Source organism: Protobothrops mucrosquamatus, unplaced genomic scaffold (assembly GCF_001527695.2).
Source record: "Protobothrops mucrosquamatus isolate PMUCROS unplaced genomic scaffold, P.Mucros_1.0 scaffold374, whole genome shotgun sequence".
Classification (NCBI taxonomy): Eukaryota; Metazoa; Chordata; class Lepidosauria; order Squamata; family Viperidae; genus Protobothrops; species Protobothrops mucrosquamatus.
In genome coordinates this window covers 212970-233431 of record NW_015386706.1, presented here as the reverse complement: position 1 = coordinate 233431, position 20462 = coordinate 212970, and the positions used below count along the sequence as shown (strand labels likewise).

General features: G+C 52.7%; 2 protein-coding genes across 4 annotated transcripts; one reads left to right on the top strand and one right to left on the bottom strand.

Moving 5' to 3' along the window:
- The first annotated feature begins 1301 nt into the window (after positions 1-1301).
- KCTD10 (potassium channel tetramerization domain containing 10) lies at positions 1302-4010 on the top strand. Of its 3 annotated transcripts, none has more exons than XM_015815792.1 (6): positions 1302-1509; positions 2392-2561; positions 2990-3076; positions 3299-3351; positions 3569-3695; positions 3792-4010. In XM_015815792.1, the coding sequence occupies exons 1-6, from the start codon at positions 1302-1304 to the stop codon at positions 4008-4010; spliced, it is 864 nt and encodes a 287-aa protein (XP_015671278.1). The 3 variants fall into 3 exon arrangements, with proteins under 3 accessions (XP_015671278.1, XP_015671276.1, XP_015671277.1); XM_015815790.1 differs by having other exon boundaries at positions 3500-3695; XM_015815791.1 differs by having other exon boundaries at positions 2969-3076; positions 3500-3695.
- Positions 4011-7406: 3396 nt separating this feature from the next.
- MYO1H (myosin IH) lies at positions 7407-19950 on the bottom strand. The gene is made up of 31 exons (XM_015815789.2): positions 19810-19950; positions 19111-19226; positions 18656-18854; positions 18073-18153; positions 17416-17595; positions 17199-17297; positions 16958-17071; positions 16542-16613; positions 16328-16447; positions 16073-16140; positions 15712-15817; positions 15011-15091; positions 14407-14498; positions 14115-14209; positions 13784-13830; positions 13505-13585; positions 13105-13210; positions 12690-12807; positions 12195-12308; positions 12026-12102; positions 11354-11422; positions 11114-11198; positions 10758-10917; positions 10334-10417; positions 10118-10211; positions 9397-9452; positions 9112-9247; positions 8387-8457; positions 8205-8302; positions 7790-7889; positions 7407-7460 (listed from the first exon to the last, which is right to left on the bottom strand). Exons 1-31 carry the CDS (start codon positions 19933-19935, stop codon positions 7437-7439), a joined length of 3069 nt encoding a protein of 1022 aa, XP_015671275.1. The 5' UTR covers positions 19936-19950; the 3' UTR covers positions 7407-7436.
- Positions 19951-20462: the final 512 nt, after the last annotated feature.

Genomic DNA, 20462 nt, shown 5'->3' with positions numbered 1-20462 from the left:
GAGGACCCCTCGGCCTCCCCTGCCTCTCCGCGGCCCCGTCCTACCTGGCAGGGGGCGCGTTGGCGGCCAGGCCTGCGGAGGGCGAGGGGGCTCCGGCCGCGCGGCGAGGCTGCTACAGGTCGTGACCCTCGACGGCGCGCCCCCCCATCCCCCGGCCTCCCCCCGCCGAGCGCCCGCGGAACTCTCAGGACCATAGAGCCAGGCCGACGGGTCCACTTCCGGCCGTTGAAGCGGAAGCGCCCTCGGAGGCTGCGGCCCGCCCGGAAACGCGCCCCGCGAGACCGAGTTCCGACCTGCGGAGAAGGAGGGGGCGGGGCCGGGAGAGGCGCCGCCCCCGCGCGCCGCGTCAGCCGCTCCTCGCCCCGCCCAGGAGGACCGTCTGCCCGAGGGGAGGAGGGGGCCTCGCGCGGGGCTGTTCATGGTGAGGAGGGGGCGCCGGCGGGGGGGGGGAAATCCTCGCCCCCTCTCTTTCGGGGGTCTCCCCTCCCCGCGGGGAAGGCGGGCCGCACTTGGCGGGCGGGGTCCCCGGGTGGGGGGGGCAGGGAAGGACTTTGGGGGGCGAATCGCGTCCAGGGAAGGCTGGGCGAACGCAGCGAGGGGTTCCCGGAGGGCATCTAGTCGGTCCCCGCGGGGAAGGGGCGGGAGTCGCTCGCTTTCCTGGGACTTTTCCCCGCGGAGGCCGCCTCGCTCAGCCGGCGCCGCTTCCTTCCGCCTCGGGGCTCGCAGGGGCCGGCGCGGCTTCAGAGAGCCGGGAAGGAAGGGGTGGCAGGCGGGGAGAGGGGGGTCTTCTCGCCCACCGCCTCGCCTCTGCGCCCGGAGGGAAGCTGGACTCGCTTAATGGCCGGCCGGCCGGCCGAGAGATGCGGGGCCCGAAGCGAGGCCGGTGCTGGGAGAGAGGAAGGGGAGGAAAGCGGGGGGGGGGGGGGGCAGAGCCTCAATGGCGGGGGGTGCAGCGGAGGGAGCCGAGACCTTGGACGGCCACTGGCCTGCCTGGGTCTCAAGCCCACCTTAGCCCTGCCGGGTCCCCGGGAGGGCTGCTGTGCCTCGCCCCCTTCCTCTAGGGTGGGGGTCTCCAAGGGGGCCCCTGAAGACTTGTGGGCTTCACCCCCTGGGAGAGAGGCCAGAGGGGCTTCCCCTCCCTCCCCAGCCCCAGACGGGGGGGGGCTTACCCAGCCTGGTCCGCTGCCGCTTTAGGGCTTTGGGCTTGGGGTCACCCTGGGCACCCCGGTCCAGCTGTGTGTGGGGGGGAGCCTCCTGAGCTGCTGGGCCTCCCTGAAGGGGATCTGCTCTTCCAGGAAGAGATGTCCGGAGAGACAGTGGTGAGCACCGCCGTGCCAGCAGCCACGACCCGCACCACGTCCTTCAAAAGCGGCAGTCCCAGCTCCAAGTATGTGAAGCTGAACATCGGCGGCGCCTTGTACTACACCACCATGCAGACGCTGACCAAGCAGGACACCATGTTGAAGGCCATGTTCAGTGGCCGGATGGAGGTCCTCACGGACAGCGAAGGTAAAGCCCTGGGGGGAGGAAAGGGGTCCCAGGAGGGCCAGCTCTGCCAGGGGCGCTTTGGGGCTCAAGTGGCTTCTGGCCACCCTCCAGAACGGCCTTCCCAGGCTTCAGAATTGCTTTGAGACTGCGCTTGCTCCTCAGAGGTCATGCTTCTGTGGCCCCTGCTTCCCCAGGAGACAGAAGCACGCCAGCTGATCCCGTGATACACGTGCTGCCCTTGGCTTCGTGTGCTGACATGTAGTTGTTTGATGAGGAGCCATTCGCACGGTGGCTTTTCCGGCAGGGAGGTCTGCCAATTTCCTTCCCGGTTCTTGTGATTAAACTCTTGCAGTTTCACCTAGATGCAAATGGCCGGAAGGAAAAGCTTCCAAATACTGTTCTGAATTCAACAGATTTTTCAACCGTTTGCATTTGAGGATTTTAAACTAAGAAGAATGAACGTGTTCAAATATCAAAAGGTTACTATAGTTTGACTCAAAAAAAAAAGACTCCTGGTTCCATTGGAATAAAATTCGTAGCTTGCAGAATTGAGCTTAATCAGATTTTAGCTGTAAACCCCTTATTTTAAGACCGCCCTTGCATTCTTCAGCCAGCATTGCCCTTATTTGTCACAGACCAGCGGCCTCCTTACACATTTTTGATCTTCTCCCCTCCCTTGAACATTCTTGTCTCTCTGCCCACAAACAAGTTGAGCTCATGGAAACTTGTGCCCTTGTGTGAGATCTGGCCTCTTCCGAGCTGGCTGCTTTTGAGGCTGCCGGCCACATGATGAAGCTCAGACTTAAAACAACGGCAGCCAGCAAGCCAGCCAGAGATAGGATTAGGGTTAACTTGGATTCTGCATTCCTTCCAATCTTGGCTGTGTTTTCTGTCTCTTCCTAGGCTGGATCCTGATAGACCGCTGTGGCAAGCATTTTGGAACCATTTTAAACTACCTGCGCGATGGTGCCGTGCCCCTCCCGGAGAGCCGGCGGGAGATTGAGGAGCTGCTGGCCGAGGCCAAGTACTACCTGGTCCAAGGCTTGGTGGATGAGTGCCAGGCTGCCCTTCAGGTGAATCCGCCGTGCGTGCTCAGGAGCCGGCCTTCCCCACTCTGCTGCCCCCCTTCCCCGTGGAGCCCTCTGATGGGGAGTGGAGGAGGTTCCCACCTGGAAGGGCTGGAGGGAGGCAGGAGGAACTGCAGCCTTGTGGGTTGGACCCCCTTTCGGTGTTGCTATTGGTGCTTCCAAGGTACTTTCTCCCAACCTTAGCAACTTTAAGATGGGTGGACTTCAACTCTGAGGGAATTCTGGAAGTTGAACTCCACCCATCTTAAAGTTGCTAAGGTTGGGAAACACGGTTCTAAAGAGAAACCTCTGCAACTCCAGAGTCTGTCAAGATTCCTGAGCTTGGCCAGGGAGGACTTGTCCATCTCTAAGTAAGGGCTGGCTTCTGCCCGAGCCTCCTGCTTCCCTTTCAGTCCGTCCTCTTCCTTTCTCAGAACAAGGATGTCTACGAGCCTTTTTGCAAAGTGCCCATCATCACGTCCTCCAAGGAAGAGCAGAAACTCATAGCCACGTCCAACAAGGTAAAAGTCCTCACATTAAGGGAGGGGGGGTTCCGAAGTGGGGGGGGCTCTCCCCCTTCCACCAGATCTTCACGGTGGCCAACTTGGAGGGGGGGAGCAGCTGGTCTCCAGATGTTTACCTCTGCAGTGCCAACCATCCCCTGTAGGGGACCAGCTTGCCCTCAACACCTAGTGGTGGCCCATGGAACTAAAGGCCTGCATCTGTCTTCTGTGTTTTTGCAGCCAGCGGTTAAATTGCTCTACAACCGAAGCAATAACAAATATTCCTACACCAGGTAAAGTGTTTTCAGTACCAAGAAGGAGAGAGTCTGGAGAGGGGGCGAAGGGGGCAGTTACCTCGTTAGGCAGAAGGGAGGGGAGTGAAACAGCCGGGGGGGGGGGAACTGGCTAATTAAGAGCATTGCCCCCATCTCTCCCCCCCAGCAATTCAGATGACAACATGCTGAAAAACATCGAGCTGTTTGACAAACTCTCCCTGCGCTTCAACGGGAGGGTCCTTTTCATCAAAGATGTGCTGGGAGATGAGATTTGCTGCTGGTCGTTTTACGGCCAGGGACGCAAGATTGCGGAAGTGTGCTGCACCTCGATTGTGTACGCCACCGAGAAGAAGCAGACCAAAGTGAGTGGCTGACTCTCTGCCCCCCCCCTCCGCTCAGAAAGGTTCACGCAAGGGCTCTGTCTAACGCCCCCCCCCCTCTCCGTTTGGCATCTCCAGGTTGAATTCCCAGAAGCCCGAATCTACGAAGAGACCTTGAACATCCTGCTCTACGAAGCCCAGGACGGCCGAGGTCCCGACAATGCGCTGCTGGAGGCCACTGGGGGGGCAGCCGGGCGCTCCCACCACCTGGAGGAGGACGAGGAGCGTGAGCGCATCGAGAGGGTCCGCCGGATCCACATCAAGCGCCCCGATGACCGCACTCATCTGCACCAGTGAGCGGCTGCGGTGGGCCGGCCCCTTCCCTCCGGCTCGCAGCCAGGACTGTCCTTTTCTACCGAGAGTATTTTTGGTATCCGATGATGCAGCGCGTTGTACGCAAATAGATTGTCCAGCGTGACCAAGTCCGGGGTGCAGGTCTGGGCTTTGCAGCACTTCTGAATTCCTGTCCTGAGCTTGGAGAAAACTTCTCTATGGGTAGGAACACGCGGCAGCCTCCGTTTGGCTTCGGCCTCTCGGTGGAGTGGGCTCCTTCAGGGTAGACTTCTTAGAAGCCTGGAGGAGCCCTCGTTCCCAGGGAGAAAAGCTGTGGCTAAACCCCTTTCCACCCAAGGAGGGGACGGGGAGAAGGGGAGGTGTTCCATCTCCTGTTACAGGAGGAAAAACAGTGTTAGGACCAGGCAGGAACGTCCCGTTTTCTTCACTTTTCCCCAAGGATGGTGGTTCCCATCTTGCCTTCAGTAGATGCTGCAAAGTGCGCCTGTGGCCTTCTTTCTCACTGCCCCCTCCCCATTCACGAGTCCCACCTTCTGATCCAAGACCAAAGGCTCAATCTGCCAAGCAATGATCTTCTGGCCGTGTCCACGTGTGATTCGGTCTCCTTATTCTGGGACCAGCAGGCTCTCCCCGGCTGTACCGTCTAAATTATAAGCCATTTTGCAGATGGGCCGAATTAAAGCCCTGAGGCCCTGGGAAAATGGTGCCCTGGCAGTGAGACTCCTTAGGCGTCTCCCCTTGGCCCCCTGAAGTTCAGAAGAGGCACTAAAGCACCTTGGATTGGAAAAGGTGCCTAAGGAGGGAGGACAGGCGGCCGTTTCTGCCCAGGGCTTCCATACAGTATGCCACTCTCAGCCTCCCAGCCAGGGACCCCCTCAGCCCCCATGTAGGTGAGAGAGTGCCTGGCCGGCTGGAATCTACAGAATCCATCTTGCTGCACCAGGTGGGGATGAGAAGGCCTTTATTCCTTCATGCTTTAATCGATGTCTGTGGCATCTCTCCGAGCCTTTATTTCACAGCAGAAATCTTATTTGCAATTTGCAGCGTGAGTAGCAGAAAACCCAAAGATTAAGCTGCGACTGGAGATTGGCCGAGTTAAGATGTTCTGCAAAGTGTTTAAGGCTGCAGACCAAAGTCCAGAATTAGCTTATTCCTGTTTCCGTTTAGGAAAAAGAGTGTTTATTTTGTGCGTATCAGAGTTTAGGGAGCTAAACCAGAGTAGCCAAAAAAACAACTGTTGAAAGATGCTGCAAACCAAAATGGCGGCATCACGTTACGTCGTTCAGTGGATCCTTTGCTGCCTGTTAAGGCCCTCCCCGGGATATTTATGTTCCAAAGTTGTGTTTGTTTGTGAGCTGTGGAATTGGAAAATGTCTTTCTGGATGTTTTAGCTCACCCTCTCAAAACCCCAGCGAAGGAAGCCGGCCCAGAGGAAGGGGTGGGGGCGCCCTCGGTTTCCTCTTTGGGCGAGGGAGGGGCTCTTGGTCCAGGCGGGCAGAGAGGGACCATCAGCTCCCAGAAAAGGAACTGCTTGGCTGCTGAGCCTTGAAATGGTCAAGGGGCCCGGTGAGGAAATGTTTTTGGGGTGGGATGACCAGGACCCCAACCCAAGAAAGAGCAGCTCCAAGCTTTCATCTCTTTAGCCTGTGGGTGAGGCATTTGCGTCAGATCAGATTTTAACCACTCTTGACCAGCCCCCCCCCCCAAGCGAGGGATCAGAGTGGACAGGAGTGCCTGCATCTGTCCTAGACTGTCCTTGTGCAATCCTAATTCCCAAAACAATTTTGGCCAAAGGAAAAGTTTGTGTCCCCCCCCCCCCCCAGCAGTGCCTTTGCTTTCTGGCCTCAAGGCAGCCGCGGGTCTTGTGAAGAGCAGCAAACCGGTTATAGAACAAGCCCCCCCCCCACCTGCTTTGACGTGTGAAGTCAAGCCTTGCCTTCTCCGAGCCTTCTTAAAGGAGCCGTGCAGGAATCGGTCTGTGCAGAATCCCTTCCTCCTATCTGTTGACGTGATTTCTTCTGTTTGTGTAAGTGTTTCGCATTTGGCACAGATTTTAAATACGGGAAATAAATTAGACATGTTTCCTATTTCCAGCTTCTCTCGGTGTCCTCACTTAAGACCGTCTTGTCGATGTCATTTTTGAAAGAGGTCAGGGAGCAAAATCACAGTTTTAGCAGGAAGCAAATGCCCCACCACAAGGGAAGTGAGCCACAGCACTGAAGCAGACCCTAAATTCCTTGGGTGGAACAAAGACCAGCAGCCGGCTCCGATCTAAGGGCGGTTCACAAGTGCTGTTGAGTCACTAACACACCCAGCTACGCTTGTGACTGAGGAGTCAGCGTGGATGCAAGCGTCAGAAGAGAAACTACAAAGATTGTGGTGGGAGAGAACGGCAGCATTACTACTAGCTAGTGGAAACCAGAAGCCCCTTTCTCCAAAAACCGGGGGGAGGGGGGTGGTTCTTGTCCTCAGTGTCGCTACACAGCCTGGGCTGCTGAGATGCTTCTGCATGGTTTCCCCCCCCCCCCGCTCCTCCTCTGCCAATGACACTTCAAGGATCTAGCTTGCCCTGCATTTCCCCCCAAGGAGGTCTGTGTGTGGTGACCGATTCTGCAGACCCCCTTCAGCCCTCCGAGGGCCACTGAGAAATGAGGGGGAGGGAGGGAGGTAGCCGCTCTTAGAAACTGGTCTGGCATTTTAAAAAAATGCCTCTGGGCCGAGGTGGCTAGCAGACACGGAGAGGCCAGGCCAGGCCAGGCCAGTGAAAGTTAATTTTCCTTTCACCTTTTTAATTTTTCATAAATACATCACAGGTTGCTAATACAGAGAATAATGTGGGGTCGTCACTCCAGGAACAGAAGTGCCTTGCGGGACTTCTTTCCTCCTCTCGGAGGGAAGAACCTCAGTGTTGCGTTTCACAAATGGGTCCGAGGCTCTCGCCGGCCCCAGTTAACTTTGCAGAGAATTTGGTTGAAGACAGACTCTCACTCAGACCCAGGGCAGAGTTTCATGGCCGGCCTTATTGCTCCTCTCCCAGTCCTGCTTAGAAGCAGCGTTTGGAGTCCTTCATTTTTTATGCTGAGATTCTTTTCCGGAGTTTTGCATTTTAAAACCGTGGCTTGGGGCTGTTTGGTGCAGTTAATGGTTCAGTTATTGCCAACTGGAAGGTTGAAGCGAGCAATCAGTCTCTGCATCTCTTCTGGAAGAGGCTCACTGAGGCTGTCACGGGGTCTAGGATTAAAGGGCAAACTTTGTGCTTTTAAAAAAAGAGGCAAATAACCTCAACTCCAACAGTCTGGCGGCATCAGCCTCTGAGCAGGTTTACGAAGAAGGCTGGGTGAACTCTCCCCAGAGGTGGTGGCGATTTCAGGGACGTTTCTTTTCAGGCAGACAAGAGTAACGGATGGCCCTGGATGTTGGTTTCCCCCATCAGGACTTTATCTTGGTCGACACCTTTGGGGTTTAAACATAAAAGAGTTATTTCTAAATAGCTTCTTTACACTTTGGCGACCTGTAGCCAGCCAGAAAGGTCCTGCAGCCAAAGAAACACATATGAAGAAATGGAGGCTGCTTTTTTTTTTTTTTTAAGAAAGACGTTTTCTTTTTTTAAAAAAAAGCAAACTGCATTAGCTAAATGAATCAGCAGAGGTGGATTGCCTCTGCAGAACCTCCTTCCATCTTTTGAGAAAAAAAACAACCACGATTGGTCAGGGAGGGAAATAATATTCACACTTGGCTGGATGCACCAAAGCACCCTGGGTTTTTGCCCTCCAGAGACTTACAACAGTCAGCTGTCCATTTTTGGCTTTGTAGATGTGAGGCTCCTGCCCGGTGGTGAAAACCATGGTTCCTTCTTTCCCTGGACTGATTTGGAACTGGAGGCTATTACAAAACAGGTAAAAGCCACAGAAATTATTCCAGGGCTCGCTGCCTCTGCCAAGGACCAGGCTCAGCAGCAGAAGACGACCCGGGGCTCATCTGCGGCACCGGGCACGGCTCTGAGTCAAAACAGATCTTGGTGAGAAAACAAACATTTGGAACATTTAAGGAGTTCAGGAGGAAATGATTCAGATTTTAACTGCTGGGTGTTATGAAAGGGAAGCCTTAGAAGATCATTTGCTGTCTCTTCAGCAGATTTTATTCAAAAAAGGCAAGCACCCCAAGACGGCCGCATCAGCCGAAGCAAAGGCAACTGACCTTCCCTGGACCACGGCTACCAGGTCCTGCTTCTTGGCTAACATGCAGAGCTTGGTGACGGCCTCAAAGACATGCCTGCACCACAGGATGGCGTCTCCCTGCAAGGAAGATCCGAGGAGGACTGTCAGTTCTGATCGCCTCCTGAAGCAGGAGGGCCTCCAGAAGGAGCAAATTCCTGTTACCTTTTCCTGCTTGTGGTCTTCTGGAACGTGGAGGACTAAGATGCCGTCGCTGAGGCTGCTGGTGGAAATGCCTGGCACAGAGAAGGGGAGACCACGTAACTCGGATGAAGCAATATTTCTTCAGTCCCACGGGGTCAATTTTACGGAAATGTGGAAGAAGCAGGACCAAATTTCTACTTTTTCTTTTTTTAAAAAAATGTTTCATTAACCAAGCTAATGCTTTCACGCCCCTGATTCTTTTCTGAGGTGCCCTTGGTGACATTGCAAAGATGGAGCTCTACGCTCTTCACCACCACAAATTCTCTGGTTTCCGTCTTTTCCCAACATATTGGAGCCTTCCTGTTCCCGAGGCTCCCCTTTCCAGCCCCCTCCCGCCCACCCCTTAATCTCTTTGTGCATCTATTATTATTATTATTATTTTTTGCAATTGGCCATTCCTTTTTCTGGTCATTGAAAAGCACCTGATTTCATCGGCCTTGCTCCTTTCCAGATATTTATGAGGGTCCTCTGTACCTAGACCAAAGCTCCAAATTAATTTGGTGAGAAATTCTAGTTTCTGCACCGGCTCTTCTAGATCCGGGGCAGCCTGCCTAGGAGCAGAATCAGGACAGGCACAATGTTCTCCCTCCTGTGGGTGTACGAGCGCTTCGCTCCAAAGACACAACGGGGTTGAGGTGGGGGACGAGGACCAGCCGAGGCCAAAGAGCAGTGATTTCAAAGGTTACCTCTGAGGGTGGCGTACTCGATCTTTTGCTTGATCTTGGCCGTCTCCACCACGTAAGCCGCCAGACGGGTCAGGACCAGCAGCCGCTCTCGGGGCTTGAAGCCGTTCCGGTCATATTTTACCACTGGGGTGACATACTGGAAACCAGCACAAGAGACATTTCAGTCAGGGCTGCCAGGAGGGAGCTCCAGAAGAGCGGCAGGGTCTGTCCTGCAGCCTCGGAGGCAGGGAGAGTCGCTCGGAGCTCTTGCACTGCTCACCTGGGGGACGCCCTCCTCTGCCTTACCTGGACCTTCTCGTGGCGGATCATCTGCAGGACCTTCGGGCACAGATCGCTCTCACCTGGGAGCGAAGGGGGCAGAAAGCTCTTTTGAGGCCTTCGAAGAAACTTCTGGCATGCCAGACATGCTTTTATTTTCTACCCTTCGTTATTTCATTTAAGGGTTCTGCTAAAGTGGTCTTACAATACAAAACATACAATTCAGGACCGACATTCGAGTTCCTGAAAGCTACAGAGCAACCTGAAGGTAACTTGAAAGTGAGCTTTTAATAAGGACTTACTTTTCCTGCTAGACCAGATAACAGAAAAACAGAGTTGGAAGGGACCTTGGAGATCTACTAGCCCAACCCCCTGCTCAGGCGGGAGACCCTGGACCATTCCAGATAAATGGCTGCCCAGTCTCTTCTTAAAAGCCTCCAGCGATGGGGCACCCACGACTTCTGGAGGCAAGTCGTTCCACTGATTAGTTGTTCTCACTATCAGGAAATTTCCCTTTAGTTCCAGGTTGCTTCTCCCCTTGATCAGTTTCCACCCGTTACTTCCTGTCCTGCCTTCAGGTCCTTTGGGTTGACCCCCTCAGATGATCCTTGGGGCCCCTTCCAACTCCACCATTCTACGCTACCCCCAAAACTCCCCCCAAATTATATCCAGACAGTCAACAAGGGGGAACCCTTCATTTGAGCCAAGCCAAGTTCTCATTTGGGTCTGCCAACTCTCAGTTACTCACTCAGCCGGCTGTCCACAAAGAGTTCGTTCAGGCTTTCCGCGTAGCCAACTTTCCTCCCAGAGAAGATGGCACTGGCCACAGCTTTTTGCTCCATCTGGTTGGGAGTCAAATAAGAATTTATGTCCTCCTTTATCCCCTCCTGGATGCCAGGAAGACCCTCAACTGAAACTGCATGCTTCTGCATCGGAAGGTCTCATCACCGCCCCACCCTGCTACCTGGGCCTTCTTCTCCGCAGTGATTCCACAACAATATTTCCGGACAAGATTCCTTTTGCAGATTGTCTTCAGAAGAGCAGAGGTCTGTGAGGGAGAAGGGGAGGAGATGGACACAAGAATCAGTCACAGACCCCTGTGGAGCTCCCGGGTTCCGTTCCTGGGACAGCAGACGGTGCTCCAAATCACAATCACCAGTTTTGTACAAGTCAAATATGGATGTAAGTTTAGGAGACCTTCTTACTCTGACTATTCCTCAGCTAACCTCAGAAGAGCTGGCGAGACCCAGCCTCTCCAGAGCGTGCCCTCCCCCTTCCCAGCAGCCTAGAGAGAACCCACCGCCAGACAGGAAGGCCAGAGGCTCCCTCCCTTGACTCTGCAGCAAACTGCCCCTGAACCTGGAGGCTTCCCACAAGCCCCTTCTCACTTGTTGCATGATCTGTGGAGGCTTAAGCCAGCTTTTGTCCAGGACGGTCTTTGGAATGTGATCCCTGAGTTTCATGAGGTAGGCGTACTGCACAAACCTCACAAAGTCCACATTGTCAGAGTTCAGGGGCTCTGTCCGGTGAATGAAGCCTTTTAAGAACCTTCAGAAGGGAGAAAAGCAACATTCAGGAACATCTTTCTTATCTTGTCCAGGTACCTTCCCAGGTGTAGACGTGTGTGTGTGTGTGTGTGTATGTGCACACGCACATCCATGCAAGACAGGGAATAACCAGATGAGCAGGGACCCCTCTGATTGCCCACCAGAGCTGAGAGGCAACGGAAAAGGAGGAAACGTACTTATGGATTGTCTCCACTGCCCACATTCTCTTCTTGGCCCGCCTGCGTGCCAGGACCCCCCTCCAGGCCGCCTCCAACAGGATGGCTGCAAGACAGAAAGAGTCCCCAGCTCACCCAGCAGGCAGAGTTTTCAAAAAGTGTCTCCAGGAACTGAGTTTAGGAATCAGCTCTTGTTGTAAAGTGTTGTGTCTTAACGGTTCTGGTCAAGATCGTTTTCAGTTCCTGCCAACTGACCCTTACCGGCTTGTCTCATCTTCTGGAATTCTCGCTTCCCGAGGCAACCTCTGAATTTGGCTTGTATTCTGGAGACTGAAAGAGAGGGGAAAAAAGCCCCCTGCCCTGAGGACTCTGCCAGGTGAAAGTCGCTTCTCTTTCTTCGGGGAGCCTCTGGGGACTTCCAGTGGGGAAAGGGGGCGCCTCTAAGCCTGACAGTGTAACTCCGCTGTCTTTACCAGCGGTGCCGTCTGACATCACTTCTGACTGGAAACTCCAGGAACAGAATCTGGGACTTTCTAGCCTACTCACTCTTCGAAACTGAATCAAGAATTTTGATTCGTCAAGAGTCTCATTACGTTCTCACGGGACCGGAAGTAGCTCTTAGATATCTTTCCCACCAAAGCGACCTGGTTTCTTCAGTGAGAGAAACCAGAGACTGAGCGTAGGACCATCTTAATGCAAAGGAGACCACCCCAAAATTAACCCTAAATAGACCTGACCATTGGCTTGCAATGCTAAGCCTGGAGATTTGTTTGGCCAAAGCTGCCAAGCCCATCTGCTTCTAGCAATTCTAAGGGAAAAAAGGGACCTGCAAGCCAAAGGGATTCCACAATTTCCACTGCGTTCTCAGAGGAGAGAATTTGCAGAGAAAAGACTTGTCAAAATGTTGTTTCTGGGCATGATCCAAGTACATACTTAGGAGGTGTTTTCTATATTCAAAGGCATCTTCGGTGGCAAACAGCGTTCTCGGGAAACGAATGAAGAGTTTGGTCCTAAATGAGAGAGAGAGAGAAGACGTGTTTTAATGGCGAGTCGTCAGTTGCACGAACTGGTCGCAAACACACAGCAGGCACACAGCTTTTACCTTCCCATCTTGTACTCTTCGGGCTTGTAGCCGATGTGATGGATGAGCTTCTCCACCCCCTTGGCTGCAGGGCCTCGCCACTGGGGCCAGGTATCTGGGCAGAGCGACTTGTATCTAGACTCCGTCGGGAGAAATGGATTTCAAACAGCGGAAAGGGTCGGGCCATAAACACAGAACTTAAGCTAACCTCCGCCTTCTCGATCCGGGTGTCCGCCCAGAATTCGTGATTACGGGCAAAGCTTGTTTAGAGGATGCTAACTTCAAGTCCTCTCCATAAGCCCCATACCAAAGGGACGGGCTGCACAACCACACTGCTCCGTGGGTGAGCTACGCCTTCCTAACACACTACTAGATGAAGGGTGCCAGTCAGATGTCCAATCTCCACCAGAATGTTTGGGGGTTGTGGGGGGGATTTAGATGGCCCCCCTCTTGTGTTCTCAGTTATGACTGAAGCCATGGCAACAAGTGGGGTGTGGGGATGGGGAGGAGTCTCACCGTTGCAGGAAGTGCTCATACTTCCGACGGTAAGCAAAGCCAGCTCGCCTCACCCGAAGGTGCTCCATTAACCCCAGGTATTTCACCTGGTGCCTTATCAAGGAGTCATCGAATTTGTCTGCGCAACAAAAACAGCACCCCGTTCAGGGCACTCTCCCTCTTCCACCACCTCTTAACTAAAACCTACAGGCTTCCCAGGGTCCACCTGGCAATCTCAGCCTCCACCCGGGCCTGTCTCCTCCCTGTTGCCTGAGACCTCACCAGCACTTCCACTTGAGCTCTAATTTCTCCAGGGGGGTGAGAAAGGTTAGCGGCTGTTTTCAGGGCAGCCTAGATTTTGGGCCAAGGACAAATCAACGGAAGCACACGCAGAAAGCGGAGCAGCCGTCCCTTTCCAGCCCAGGGGTCTCCATACCAGGTTCTTTGTCCCCGTTGGGCTTGATGCACCGGATGTAGGAGGGCTCCTTGGACATCAGGATGTCTATCAAACTGGACAGGCTGGTTTTGAACTGAGTGGCCACCTGTGCATGCAAGAAGACCTCAGTCACAGGCAAGCTTACTCAGGCAGTTAAATGATGAAAAGGGGTCCTCAATTGTGTGAAAATGTGTGTTGTATGTACTCTGGACACAGTGTGCTAAAGACCTCTGTGAGCCCATTTTCATGGGCACGTTGTCCCCGATGGTTAATCATGAGCAAGAAATGCAATCTTCCAGCTGAAGGAATTTCTCCTTCCCTAAAAGACGCTACCCAAATTCTACAAAATGCCAGCCTATAGCTTGGCTCCGACATTTCAAGGGCCGAGGAAAGCACTCACCGTCTCGGGCCTCCTCCGGTTGTGTAACTCCGATGGGCGGAAGCATTCTTTCAAGATACCGTTTTTGGAATTACACAGCACCTTGAAACAGGTTAAAGCACAAGGACGCAGAACATGTCACACCCATTTCTTTCCATTTTGAAATTCACCCAGAGCTGCCCACCCACTCTACGAATTCCTGCAACTCTTCCTTTATTTGCAGCTTTTCTACTTCTATTTCCATTCCTTAACTCCAAGGCAAGATAGAAGTCCACCTCAGTTGATCCAAAATACTCTTACCTCTTTGAGGTTCCGGTAAAGCAGATCGTTATTTTTCTCCAAAAATCCTAAGGGCAACAGGAAATAAAGTTAAAACAATGCTAATAAAATTAGGAAAGTGGAAGCTGGGATGATCTTAGCAAAGCCACTGCTGCCCTAAACCAGTGTTTCTCAATCTTGACAACTGAAGTACCTGGACTTCAGCTCCCAGCTGGCTGGGGAATTCTGGGAGTTGAAGTCCACTCATCTGAAAGTTGCCACGTTGAGAAACAAGTCTGAATAGTTAAAACCTTGGGACTGCAGTGCTCCAGTCCCTTCCAAGCCAGTTCCCACGATGGCCTCCCTCTCTTACCCACGGTGCAGTAGGTCACTTCGCCAGCGTAGTGAAGCAAGCGGAAGTCCACCCAGTCGATGGACTTCCGGGTTTTCTGGTCTGCAAGCTTTCGACTACAGAGAGAAACAGAAAAAAAGACAGAAAATTTCTCCCCCCCCCCCCAGAGAGGATTCCACTGGCTGCTGGGCCAGGATCAAACGCGGAAGCCAGGACGGTGGGGCTGAAACTAGAACCTGCTCCAAGAAGGACCAAGGGGAACATCACCTGGGAGGCAACCCCATCCCTCTGGCGTGGCGGGCCCGGCACTTACGTCACAAAATGGGCATGATCTCCTACTTTCTCCTCCAGTTTTTCCAGGAAGCTCAGGTCGGTGGCTTCACCAGGCCGCAAGCATTCTTCATCCTTGGAGAAGAAAGACAGAAGACCATTGCTGGGTCCCCACCTGAGCAATAAATAATGCCTCTGGCTTAAGGTAATGTGCGAACCAGGCTATTCTAACTTGTTCGATGAACCCCGCTGAAAAATCCTGGTCAATGGTTGTGTGTGGGGCACAGCCAATGTGACTGGCTCTTGAATCTAAACCAGGTTTATATTTACAGCTGCCAGCCAGCACATCTGGAGGACTCCTGATCCAGAAAAGTGGACATTGGAAGCATCTCCAAACATCAAAGAAAATTCTTTCAAAGTGTTCCTCATTCCTAGGTCGGCCCCGGGTTCTATAAAACCACCCTGTGGTCCACTTTCCCTTCTCTGCCATTCTACTACAAAAACAGAATTGTAGTTTTGTGAGAATGTGTATGATTGTTTGATAGAAATCCCTAGCTATTTTAAAACTTTTCAGTTCCCAAAATTGCTTTAGAGGGCAAGTTATTTTTGCAGTGGGTAAACTTACTCAAAAATCAATGTTTGCTTACCAGTATGGAAATGATGCCTTTGTGCTTTTCCTCCACGAGGTCGCATATGATCTTGTTATTAAAATAAGGGACCGGTTCCCACTACAATTAGGAGCCAAACATAGGAGGTCAAGGCACCGCAAGGCCGTATTTGGCCAAGTAAAATTCTACTTAAAAGAGCGAGTCCATCTCCACCCGCCTCTGCAGACAGAATTTAGATGAACGCTAGGAAGAAACCCAATTTTCCACAATTTGGGTTGAGAATACACACTGTCTTCACACCAAGAAGGATCCTGGTCTGGTAAAATTTGGCAGGATTTTGTTTGGCTTTAAACATACTGTGAGATCTGCTTGACCAGACTCAGTGATTGGATAAAATGAGTAAATTTATGCATCGTGTAAAAAAAAAAATGCTTCTCCCAAACCATGTATGCTCTGCAAAAGATCATTGACTTTTCTGATCCTTGGAGCACCTCTTGACTCCTACAGGAACATCTAAATTCCAACTTGAGAATCAGGAGGCCCCCTCCCTCCCCCCCCCCCCAGGCAGCCTCCAGAGTGGCTTGACAACTGCAGCTGACATTTTGTCTCTTGCTTTTCTGGTTCCTTTGCGCCTCTCGCCAGCCCTGGGGCTGCCAAGCCTAGTAAGTTCTTGCTTCAGGGAGCCTGGGGGGTGGTGGATGGTTTAAGGGGAAGAAGGGAGGCAGAGCAAGAGCTACTACCTCAATGCCTTCCAGCTCATATTCCTCCTGTTCTGCCTTCAGGGTCATTTCGATCAGCAGCTGGTGGAGTTTCTCATTGCAATAGTTGATACAAAACTGTTCAAAACTTGAACACAGGCACAGAAAAAAGAACAAAAAACAGAAAGTCATTTTAAAGCAGGTGCGTTCTAGGAGTGTTTCTGGACTGAACCACTTTTACCACCCCACAAGCAGAGGAAGGGAGATTACAGGATCAGGGCCTCCTCCTGCTCTTCCTCTTCCTCCAAATTCCGTGTTCTTGTATCGCTTTAGTTCACCTCATTTTTTTAAACACGTAAATCATTTTAAAAAGTGACTTGATCCAGGCTGAATGGAGACCTACCTGTTTGTCTCAAAGACTTCAAAGCCATAAATATCCAGCAGCCCGATCACGGTTTTCCTGCTGAAGTCCTACCAAAGGAAGACAAGTGGTGGGTGGGGGGTCCCGACAGGAGGGTCCTTTGAATCTCTGTGCAGAAATCGGACCCCAGGCACACGACCCCCAAGCAACCCCCGCCAGCCTTCCCAAACCGCCAGGGACTTGAAGAGATGCGGCATTTACACAAGTGAGTATTACAAAAAGCAAAGAACGACCCACCCTGTTGGCTAAAGAACTGTTGACTTTGTTGACCAGCCAAGTAAAGGTCCGCCCGTAGATGGCTTTCGCTACGGCATCCCGAGCGTAAAATGCCAGGTCCACATCTAAGGGGCTTAAAACCTTCAGGGAGAGAGGAAGAAAAGCACAGTGGGCATACATGGGGGAGGGTTTCCTCATTATTGTCTGGCAAAGGAGCAGGGAGAAAGACTGGCACCTCTTCAAACCGGGCCTCAATTTTCCTGTGGGTTAGGGATTCTTGAAGGATGGACAGATGGACGCCCAGAAGCTAGAGAGAGGAGGGAAAAAGACATCACCGGGTGTAGGACGGCAGGCCACCCTAGAAAGGTGTGTGCTATAGTTCAAAACCTGGGGGAGACGGGGGACGCTTTCACATGTACTCCATGCTCAAAGCTACTCCTGTGATGCTGCATTCACACCGCAGGGTGGGGAAGCAGTCCAGGGTGTGTGGCATTGTGGTTGAATATCAACAGGGCAAAATGTTTGCCCGTAAGTGCCCTGTGCCAGTGGCCAGGGTGGGGGAGGCCAATGATTTAAGGACGCCTTGTGCTTTGCACCCTGGGCTGGCCTCCTCCAAATTAATTCAGAGTCACTGGCACCCCCAGCCGGCACCTTGGAGATCCAGTGGAGTTGAGTGCCGTTGGTGATGATGGCGTGGCCGTTGCTGTCTTCTTCAAACTGGATGTTGCCCAGATGCAGGACACTCGCAATTATCCCCAAGAGATTCTGGGAATGAAGACAAAGAACGCTCCAAACTCCAGCACGACTCAATCTCATCACTACGGGAAAGGAGTTGTTTTACATCTCTCTATAAAACTCTCTTTTCCTCTCTGCCGCCTCATAAGGTTCCTACCTCAATATCTCTTGGGGCAAAGTCAATGACCACAAAGGCTTTCTGGACCGTTCTCCAGTCACTTCTGTCATTAATGGAAGACACTTTGGCACAGCCTCCCTGCAGCGGAAGAGAGAAACAGCGTGGCGCCTTTCGCAAAGTCAGGCTGATGCCGGAGGGGGCTCCAGACACCTGGGAATTACAGTCTATAGACACAAAGCTGCACTCCCCTCCCCACCTGGACTAGGTAGCTGTACTTTTGAGGGCTGCCTTCCAGGCCCAGGCCCTCCAGCAGCTCCTCCTCTCCCCCCTCCAGCAGCTGGTAGAAGACGTGGAAGTTGCGTTCCCCAGGGTTCTGGTGCACAACGCGGGACTTTTCAATCAGGTAGCTCAGGATGTGTCCACCGACAGGAGCGCCCTGGAGAGAGCAGAACCAAAGATGCTGACGGGGAGCAAGGGAGCAAAGCAGGCACGTCACACACACCCCAAGCCGAGGGTACCTGGGCATCCCGGCTCTTCCGGGGGAGAGGGGAATGGGGAGGCCGTTTCTCAAGGCCCCTGGGAGATACCGCCAGCTGAGGAAACCCTTAAGCATGAAACCCAGAGCCGAGGCATTTCTCTCCCCCCCCTGGCCTGAAAGAACACTGCTGGCTGATCCTGAGAGCTGTTCTCGGTCCCAGCCTGGCCTCCTTCACAGGGGCGTTGTGGAGATAAAAGCAAAAGGAGGCATGGGTGTCACACTTTTATTTTCTGACAAAAAGAAAGAATATAACCTCTAATAAAAAAAACATAATAAACAAAAGATTCTACAAGGTGGCCACATTTCATTATTCCAGATTAAAGAGTTAAAACTGCGAGGTCTTTTTTTTAACCCCAACAATTTTGTAAGCTTTACCTTAAAATCAAACTGGATGTCCATGTACTTCCCAAACCTGCTTGAATTGTCGTTCCGTAACGTTTTGGCATTTCCAAACGCCTGTGGGATAAACAGAGTTTGGGGATTTAAGAGTGGACGGGGCTTCCTTTCCTCTCCTGTCCCCTTCCTGCCCGGCAGAGGACTTCAGAGGAAGTCCCCCCACCATCAAGACCAACAGCCTGGATCCCCAGGACTTCCTGGGATTGACCAAAAGCCTTTTTCTTTTAAGCCAGCCAGCCCCACATCTCAAACAAAGTTTGCCATTTCAGAAATCAAAGCATCCCTCCACCAGTTGCCAGGGAGAAAATAAGCAAGACAGGGAAGATATTCAAACAACAGTTCAGAAGTTACTGAAGACCTGCTCAGATCAATAGGGAAAAATAAATGACCAAACCCCCACCAACAGACAACATCTTGGCTCAGCTGAATGGTCCTTGCCCAGGACCGGACATTCGGAAAGGCCCGTGCTAGAGGCCCCCTCGTTTTCACCCACCGCTTCCGTGGGATTTTGGGAGAGCCCCCCAACGCCAGCTCTGAGAACCACCCCTGGTCCTCTTGGTACCTCCAGGACAGGATTGGAGAGGAGCAGGCGATCCCGGACAACCTGCAGCTGCTCTGTGGTAGGGCAGGTCATCGCGAAGAACTGGAGGATCTTCTTGGAGGCTTCCGTCTTCCCGGCTCCACTTTCTCCGGAGATCAAGATGAAGTGGTCGTTGTACTCGGTGCACATGAGACGGTAGGTGTTGTCAGCAATGGCGTAGCTGGAAAAGGTGCAAGAAGGACAGAGTGAGGACCTCCCACCCAGAGGGTAAGAATAACACAACTGGGTATTTTCCAGATGGGCCTTCAGTTCCCCAACCAGTACTGGGACTACCTCCCGTGTATAATTATTTGGGGGCTGTCTTTTTGTATTTTAATTCCCTTTAAGTTTGGGTGGCTGGATCGATATGAGCCGAGGATCCCATCTGGGCACAAAAAAGGCCACAGAGCAGGAAATGGCTCGGCATCTTTGCTCACATGTGTGGCGGCAGCTCAAAGAAGTTGACCCCTTTGTATTGTTCCATCTGCTTCATTGTATAGATGTCCAACTCTTTGTAGGGATTCACAGACACGAGAAGAGTGCCGATGTAGGTCTAGGAGGGAGAAGCAAGAGGAATTCAGGCTGGCAATCCCCACGGCCTGCGAGACCTTCAGGACAAAGCGGATGGTGCCCCCCCCAATCCAACGTCAACCCGTATTAGGTGCTCCTCACTCCTGGGAAAATATCTGGAGGATGTGAGTGTCCCACAGAGAGAGGGGCCTTTTCAGGACCAGCCCCATCATCAGGAGGAGGGAGGCCACCCTCAGATGGGCGACACTGAGAGAGGATGGGCAGCAGCCAGGAACGGAGGGCAGACTAACTCTCTGCTCTGGGAGCAAGAGTCACCCTCCCCACCGTCCCCACTTCCTTCCCCAGGGCCAGAGGGAAAGACGGAGGTGTCGCTGGTTGGGCGCACCAGCTGTCCATCAAGGAGAGGGCCACAGCCTCCCATTTTCTCACACCCCTTGCAGACTTGTGTTCTGGCTCTAACTTCTCCCCTGAACCTTCAAAAGGGAGCAGCCCATTTGATCCAGTTCAACCCGTCCGATCTAACATTATTTTAGCACCCTCTTTCCCAGCCCCATGACAAGCAGTAGCCCTGTTCCAAACGGACTGGCAGCTTCGCGTTTAATTACGTAGATGAGGTTCTCCCGGTATCGCTTGCGCAGGTTGTCCAGGAAAGCCGATTCACTCGTGTGAGAGTCGAGGAGGACAAAATCCTGAACGCCGACCCTGTCCCGGGCGATCAGAGCCCCCTCCATGTTCAGCTGGTGGGGCTTCTTCCACACTGCCTCCTTCTGCAAGTCCACAAGGAAACAACCTAGTTAGGGGGATAAATCAGCAGACTTTCCTTCTGGTCCTGGGAACATTCGCCTAAGTGATGGGGAGGCTGTCTTTTTCTTTTCAGATAACCAGAAACCAGAAATCTTGGCAAGCTACACGCAGGAATGCCTTTTAAAGTTTCCCAGGCTGCAAAATTGGAGAGTGATTTATTCTAATAAATGTAGCCAAGTTGGCACATTGAGTAACTTCACAAAAACAAGGGAACAAAAATCTATGACATTCTCTCTGTGGATACATTGAGCTGGCCCTTTTTCTTTTCCTGAAGCCAAGGAATTCTGTTGCAATATTTTCACGCATGCTGGATACAAAATGCTATAGCTGCAGTCCTAGAATTACGCTGCCACCCCTTCAACCTGAAGCCCGAGAGCTGGTATCTGGACCCTCTCAGGAGACCCAGCCCCACCGCTGTCCTGCAGCTGGACATTGGCTGAAGGCTGGCCTGGCT

Bases quoted from the DNA above. Each gene is read 5' to 3' on its own strand.
- KCTD10 (XM_015815791.1), top strand. From the start codon at position 1,302: ATGTCCGGAGAGACAGTGGTGAGCACCGCCGTGCCAGCAGCCACGACC. The intron at 1,510-2,391 runs GTAAAGCCCTGG...GTCTCTTCCTAG, and splicing joins GGTCCTCACGGACAGCGAAG to GCTGGATCCTGATAGACCGC. The intron at 3,696-3,791 runs GTGAGTGGCTGA...TGGCATCTCCAG, and splicing joins CCGAGAAGAAGCAGACCAAA to GTTGAATTCCCAGAAGCCCG.
- MYO1H (XM_015815789.2), bottom strand. From the start codon at position 19,935: ATGGAGGGGGCTCTGATCGCCCGGGACAGGGTCGGCGTTCAGGATTTT. The intron at 14,499-15,010 runs GTAAGCAAACAT...TTCTTCTCCAAG, and splicing joins AAGGCATCATTTCCATACTG to GATGAAGAATGCTTGCGGCC. The intron at 12,309-12,689 runs GTGAGACTCCTC...GACGGAGTCTAG, and splicing joins TATGAGCACTTCCTGCAACG to ATACAAGTCGCTCTGCCCAG.